General features: G+C 24.1%; 1 protein-coding gene across 3 annotated transcripts in view; it reads left to right on the top strand.

Moving 5' to 3' along the window:
- The window catches only part of LOC126903112 (S-phase kinase-associated protein 2), a 4,922-nt gene extending 1,680 nt beyond the window's left edge, over positions 1-3,242 (top strand). For all 3 annotated transcript variants that reach the window (XM_050681104.1, XM_050681106.1, XM_050681105.1), the window contains 6 exons: positions 438-661; positions 720-807; positions 2,167-2,344; positions 2,528-2,655; positions 2,738-2,900; positions 2,974-3,242. In XM_050681104.1, the coding sequence (XP_050537061.1) occupies positions 438-661; positions 720-807; positions 2,167-2,344; positions 2,528-2,655; positions 2,738-2,900; positions 2,974-3,181 (989 nt within the window). In that variant the 3' untranslated portion in view covers positions 3,182-3,242. The remainder of the gene's footprint in view (positions 1-437; positions 662-719; positions 808-2,166; positions 2,345-2,527; positions 2,656-2,737; positions 2,901-2,973) is intronic.
- The last annotated feature ends 4,529 nt before the right edge of the window (positions 3,243-7,771 follow it).

The raw sequence follows: 7,771 nt of genomic DNA, 5'->3' as shown, positions 1-7,771 counted from the left end.
TTTTTTAAGATTTGTTATGTACTAAATGCTTGGATTGTTAGTATATTTTTACTTAATATTCAGTTAGCAAGTTAACTTTTCTTAACCTGGAATCTGCAAAATGAATATATAACAAGTATCAAATTTTTGAAGTCCAAAATCTATATTAATAATTTTTATTGTGTGTACAAGAGGAGCATATCTCTAAAGTCATTTAGAGATATGGCCCTCTTTTTTTGTTTTAAATTTTTAACCATCCATACAAGTTACTTAGATGAATACCATAAAATTTTTATATATACATATAGCTCTCTTACACTAATAGTATTAATTGTCTGGCTGTTGCTTATCTATAGATTAAAGAGACATATTAAGCTTCTTAATTTTCAAATTGTGTTTACATTTAAAAATTATCAAATATCATATATGTTCTAAATTTCATTTTTTTTTTTTTTTAGATAATTTTGATAAATTGCCTGAAGAGGTAATATTGTACTTATTTAAAATATTAGATAAACTTACACTCACCAAGTGTGCCTATGTTTGTCAAAAATGGAGGCGTATTGCATATGATGAATCATTATGGCAATGTTTGAATATTCCTCACCGTCGTATGAGCATTATGGCTTTAGACAACATTCTAAAAAGAAATGTTAAATATTTATCAATATCTCATTCAAATGTAAGTATCATGCTAATGTTAATGATTTAAAATTTTACTGATTTTTATGTTATTCTAGTTATATGTTAATATAAGAAATGTTTTTGAAGAACCATTACCCAAGTTGCAGTATTTAGATTTAAGTGCTGTATTTATACCTGTTGATAGTAAGTATATCTCATAAAAAGTTATTTGAAAACAATTCTTAATTAAAAATTACCTATTTGAAAAAAAAAAAAGATGTCAAATATTTTTTTTATATTAACTTAAATTATTGGTATTATTTTGAAGAAAGACTTCTATGATATTTATTAGTTTTGATATATTCCATTATATATAAAATACATGTTTAAAAAAAAATATTAAGAATATTAAAATATAAAATAATAAGTAAATTTCATGCTTCTTCATGAAAAAAAGATTTCAATAACAGTCTTGACCAGAGGTGTCGTGGAGCGTATACGCGGGTATACGGCGTATACCCACTTCTTTGTTTTTCTGTTATTGCGTATACTTATAAAATCATGAGTGATACGCGGGTATACGGCGTATACCCAGTGTTAGTTTTCTTATTAGTGTATATACGTATTTATAAAATAGTTAAAGAGTATAGACTAAAGAATAAAATAAAAAGTAATATGTGGGTATCGAATATAGGTACGTTTGTCATAAAACACAAATTTTGAATAATTCTTATCAGTTTGTTTAATCTCTACAGTCATACCACATATAAACATATATCTGAAGTTATAAACACACAAATATGGCTCGAGACTATTATCATTTTAAAAATAGAATATAAATGTAAAACAAAACACTGTCAAAGTGTATAAATAAATATCAATAAAATAAATAGGATAATGTTTATCATTTCACGACAATTTTATTGACATTTATTTATACACTTTGACAGTGTTTTGTTTTTTGTTTGACAATTTTTCAACATAAAAAAATGAAAATATGCTATTCTATATTTCCTATTTTATTCCTGAAATTGAAAAAGTTAGTTGCAACAACTGGCATTGTCTACTTTTAGGATAATTTACATTTTGATAAAGTATTGTATGGAAGAAATTACTTTTTGTAAATGTAACAAAAAAATTGTCTTTGATAATTTACAATTAAGTTCTAGAAAATCAAATTATGTCTGATATTGATACATTAAATGTATAAAATAAATTTGTTTTCTGTTTTTCATAAAAAATTTTAAAGTTAACTTAACTAGTTATTGCAACAAGCCCTTAAATTTCATTATAATCAGTTTTTGGGTTATAGAAAATTGTTAAAAAAAATTATTTTTCTATCTTTTATACACTATAAACTATTAATTAACCAAACATAGATGGAAATATAATCAAAATTTGGAGCTTATGATATAGTTAAAATTGTCTACATTTTTGAGGAGGCTAAGCTTGCTCTAAACCCTTACTCATTATTGGCACTACAATTGCTTTTAGTTTTTATTAATAACTATTTATTTTTATAAGCCGAGAGTATTTTATGATAACCTTATGTATATTTTTTAGTTTTGAACTCCCTCCTTAGTCAATGTCATAATTTAATAAAGCTAAGTTTAGAAAACTGTCGTGTCGATGTATTGTGTTGTGAAAAAATTGGAAGAAATAGCAATTTAAAAGTGTTAAATTTAGCTTCTTCTAGTGGACTTGATGGTGATGGAATAAAGCATTTATTAAAATTAAAAAAGTAATGATATATTAAATCTAATCATACATTAATATTTAAACTCATTAATCTGTTTTTTTATAAATGTAGTTCAATAGTATTATTTAAAAAAATAATAATATTATTAATTGGTTAATTTATGCATGACTATAAGAAAATGTATTGTATGTTCTTATTCTTATGTTATTAATATAATTATTTTAGTCTTGAGGAACTAAATGTTTCATGGGCTCATATAAAAGTGAACAACTTGCGTTTCTTGCTGACAAATATGATACAGGGTATAACACATCTTAATATAAGTGGATTTTTGAAACAATTAGCTGATAATGGTAAAAACCTAATTAAATCAATACTTTTCATAAATTTGTTACAAAATACACTATAAAAAAAAAATTATTTAAATTTTTTCAGATTTGATAACTTTAGTTAACCGTTGTTCTAGACTAGTTGAATTAGACATAAGTGATAGTCTAGCAATAACTCCAGATAGCGTTGATTTCATTTTAAACAATTTGCCAAATTTAAAAATTTTGTCCATGAGTCGTTGTTTCAATGTGGGTACTTCATTTTTACAGTACGTAATTTCTACTACTCATTATAACTCATAATAAGTTAATGGATTTAAATTATATTTATTTGATTATTAGACCTAAAATGCAAAGGCTAAAAACTGGTAATCGTGCTCATCAGCTTAAAGAATTAAACATGTTTGGAATGACTAATCAATATAATTCTTTGTGGCCTGATGTAGTTGATCTCAAGATAAATAAAAATATTTTTTCTCATATTTCTCGTCCAAAACTGGCTAATAATGAATACACTATTTGGGAAATTCCTGCTTTTATAGACTGTTAACAAAACTTGTAATTCATTTTTAACACTATGTGATAAATTTTAGGTATTAAATTAAAATATGTTTCTCTATAACTAACATAGTTAATTTTTTTTTCTTTTTTTATAAAAATAAAATTTGTATAATTTTATATACAAACCTATAAAGAATATTTGAATTATTGAAAAGTGTAAATTGTTATTTAATTTTGTCTCATAATTTATAATTTAATCTATTTAGTTAATATTTATGGGTATAAGCTGAATGATTTAAATTTCTTTTTATTATTTAAAAAAGTGAAATTATAAATAATTTTTATGTGTTTTGTTCAAATTTATATTAAAGAAATATTTATTAATATTATGAAAGTTAAATATATTTTTTATTGTAAAAATTCTTCAGTTAATTATATTCAATATTATTTGACAAAATACTTACTCTTGTTATTTTTATACTTATTTTTCTTAAACGTAATTGTTGAATAAAAAATAGGCTTAGGTAAATAATGCAAATACCAACAAAATAGCATAGGTAAAAATAAAATATTAATCTATCATTTTTTGTTTTAACCTTTCCTATTATTAAATGTTACACTTTTAACTTGAAACTAAAATATTGAAAAATTACAATTATTTAGTATTAATCAAATTAGGTTTTAAAACATTTATTTAAAAAATTTATGTATACAAGCCCGGTAATATGACAAATATAATAACTTATTATTTCATTGAAATTTTTTTTTTCAAATAAATAGTGCCTCTTAGACAACTACATTCAAAGTATATTACTAATAAAAAAAAAATCTTACTTTTTTTATCAAAATTTATAAATAGGTATTATTTAGATTTTTTCTTATGAAAAACGATAAGTATTCGACAAAAATTAAAAAAAAAAGTACTCATTGAATTACAAGCATTTTAATACAAAGAATTGGTGTAGAACATAAGCAAAGTATACCTACATCACTATAGGCTTTCCTCACCCGCACAACATTCCCACTCTGTGTATTACAATACCTGTAACTTGTTGAATTCTTTTTTTTTTATTGTTGTCGAACACATAAATTTTATTGGAAAAATAAATCTAAATAATACCTATTTATAAATAGAGGGATTTATTTCCCTTTGAAACAAAAATATTTCTACACTACTGTACATTTCAAAAAAAAATTAACCATAACTGGGTTCTTATAAATTGGTTAAACAAAATTTTTAAATATATATATAAATGTACTTTAGTAATAAATAATAAAATTATATACTTTTAATGAAGTCCAAAAAAACAATAATTATTTAAAAAAAAACTTTCAATAACATGATAATTAAAAGAAATTAAATGTTATTAAATTTGTAATATCTTTATGACTCGCCTGCATTTATTTATATTTATATATAACCTTATAAAACAAAACCCAGCACAGTGGACTCGTAGCATAGATGGGTCCAGTATAGATTTAATCTGATAATGATTAAAATCACTATCATAAGAATCACTTTGATGCAAATCTGTAAATAATGTTTAATTCTAAGAAATTGGTGGATAATTACAAAAGCAACATCACCTACTATTTCCTTAATTATATCCAGATTAGTAATACTTAGATTCAAAAATATAAAATATAATTTTTTAATAATATATTATATAATTAATTGTTTTCAAATTATTGATTTTGATTTTTAATATGTTAAACATAATCATTTTCACCTACTCTTTATGTGAAAGTTTATAATAAAAAAAAAAAGAATTTATCGCCATAACTTTTAGCTCAACTTGCAAATTTGAAATTGACATTATTAAATAGAAAAAATGGTATTGTTTAAATAAATATGGAGTTAGCAAATTTTATAATTACTGTTTACAGTAAATTTATCAGAAAAGCTCGATTTTTTTGCATGTTTATCGTAATAGATCACTTAAATAGAAATAATAGTAATCATTTTTAATTAACTTTTGGTGTTCAAAAAGATTTTACAATTGAAATATGCAGAACTGAATTAATTTTAATGATTTACTTTAACTAAGAAATAACCAATAAAAAAATCCAGCACAGGGGATCGCGGCCCAATGGTGAGGTGGCATAGTTGGATCAAGTAAAATGATATCTGACAGTGATTAAAATCACTATAAAAAAAAAACGCTTTGATGCAAATCTTTAGATAGTGTTCAATTTTAAAAAAAACGGTAGTACAGTGGGATCGCGGCATAGTGGAGACATTGCATAGTTGGGTCCAGTATAGATTTTATCTGACAGTGATTAAAATCACTATCATAAGAAACGCTTCGATGCATAGTGTTTAGATAGTGTTTAATTTTAAAAAATTGATGGATAATTGCAAAAGCAACATCAACTTCTATTAAAATAAAATACAAAACCCATAATTTTCATAAAAAATAACATATTTTTGAATACGGTAGCCATTTGCGTATAGAAGATAGGTCGTCGGGACAAATTTTTTTTTTTCATTTCGTAGTACATAAAATAAGCTTTAATTTTATATATGTTTAAAGGACACAGTATTTCCGGACCATTTTCAAAATTAAGTTGAAAAAGTTATTTTTTGTAAAAAAGTTGCTATTTTAAATCCTACCTAATGAGCAGGTGAAGTGTTAGATTTCCAAAAAAATGATATCAAAAAAAAGGGAAATATCTAAGGTTTTAGTATAAAAAAAAATTATGTTGATTTGTTAATTTTTAAAAAAGTTATGGAAGTTTTAAGAAAAAAAAGTGAAAAAATTTCGAAATTAGCGATTTTTAAATTTGTAATTTTTTTTAATATTTCCCCCATTTGCGGGAAACGAGGGAATTTTTTTCAATTATTAAGGGTAGTGTCTTCAACTAGATACGATTTGTGATCTTTTGACGTATTTTTGAAAGAAATCGGTCCAGTGAAAGCTGAGAAAAAGTGGCAACAGACATAAAAAAAAAAAAAAACACATCATAGTAAAATTAATACCTTCTCCGCTTCGCATCGAAGCTAAAATTGATGGATTATTCCAAAAGCTACATGATCTGCTAGTTCCTTAGTAATATCCTGATATAATAAAGTATGTCGAAGGAAAAAGGGATTATTAAAAAATATTACTTCTCATAAAAAAATTATGTTGATCCATACACTTTTCAATAAGTTATAGCATTATAAAGTAAAAAATGTAAATTATAAAATCAAGAATTTTCACACAAAAATAGCATTTGGTAGCCGTTTTCACCATGAAGACAAGTCCAGAGGTCAAATTAAAGTACATTACATTAGCTTTAATTTAAGATATATATAAAAGTGTCAGACCTTCCGGAACATTTTCAAAAATAAAGTTGAAAAAGTTAATTTTTTGTAAAAAAGTTGTCATTTTAAATCCCCCCCTGTGGGCAAGTAAAGGGTCATATAAAAAAAAAATATTCCAAATAAAAGGTTATGATATCATGCATCTATATAATATTATTTAAAATGTTTGAATATAAATATATTTTTTAATATCATCAACTAGACACTAGTTGTGATTATTTGACGTATCGTTGAAAAAGTTAGTCCAGTGAGATCTGAGAAAAATGAATGACAGACATAAAAGAAATACCACATAGTAAATTGATTTTACTATGAATAAGAAATTCTTACAATGGAAATTACAGTTATGGGGTTCTTAAGTTAGAAGTTATTTAATCAAAATGAGATAAACATTAAATTAATTTTGAATTTTTTATAAAACTCAAAAAGAATTAAGAAAATATTCGAAAAATTATTTTGATGGGATTCGAGATACGAACTTCGTACATCGAGCGTGAAAGACTTAAGTGTAACGGACTCGACAACTGTACATCATACTAGATAAATTTAAAGACAATTTAAGTTGTATCGAAAATTTAAAGTTTCTCTTAACGTAGGAGGCAAAATATTCAAAATAAGTTTAAATTTATATTCAATTTAAATTAGATTCATGTAATTTTTACAAAAATCGGTGGACTCATTATATGGCAAACCCTTATAAGCAGGGCTCGAGACTTATAGCATTTGCTTGAAAATGCTTTTTTTTGCTATTTTTGATGATTTTAAAAAAACAAATGCTTGTTTCTTGTTTTTTATATTTTTGTACATTAAAATATTTTCTTTATGACGCAGCCTACCCAGGTTTTTTTTATCGGTTTTTGATAGATCTAATAAGGAAAATAATTCAATTGCCTTCCATGCTTGTAGGGTTTTGTCTTTGTTATCTTATCTGTATGATAGTCAACGCCGTTAACTTCTTTAGCTATGGTTGAAGTGTCATACTAGTGTGGTACTTAGTTGATTTCCATTGTATAATGGATTTCTCGGTAACCAATATTTTTAGACCGTTATGGCATACTGGGATATCTATACAAATCAAATTTTGATTTTAGTTCAGTACCTTGTTAATTCTTTAATTGTTAATTAAAATCACTATAAAAAAAAAAGGCTTCGATGCAAATTTTTAGATATTGTTTAATTTTAAAAAATTGGTGTATTATTCCAAAAGCTACATGATCTGCTAGTTCCTTATTAATATCCTGATTAAGATAAAGTATGTCGAATGAAAAAGGGATTATTAAAAAATATTATTTCTCATAAAAAAATTGTGTTGATCCATACACTTTTCAATAA

Source organism: Daktulosphaira vitifoliae, unplaced genomic scaffold (assembly GCF_025091365.1).
Source record: "Daktulosphaira vitifoliae isolate Bord-2020 unplaced genomic scaffold, ASM2509136v1 Scaffold_3, whole genome shotgun sequence".
In the NCBI taxonomy this organism is placed as follows: Eukaryota; Metazoa; Arthropoda; class Insecta; order Hemiptera; family Phylloxeridae; genus Daktulosphaira; species Daktulosphaira vitifoliae.
The sequence above is the reverse complement of the archived record's forward strand: the minus strand, read 5'-3'. Positions and strand labels throughout refer to the sequence as shown.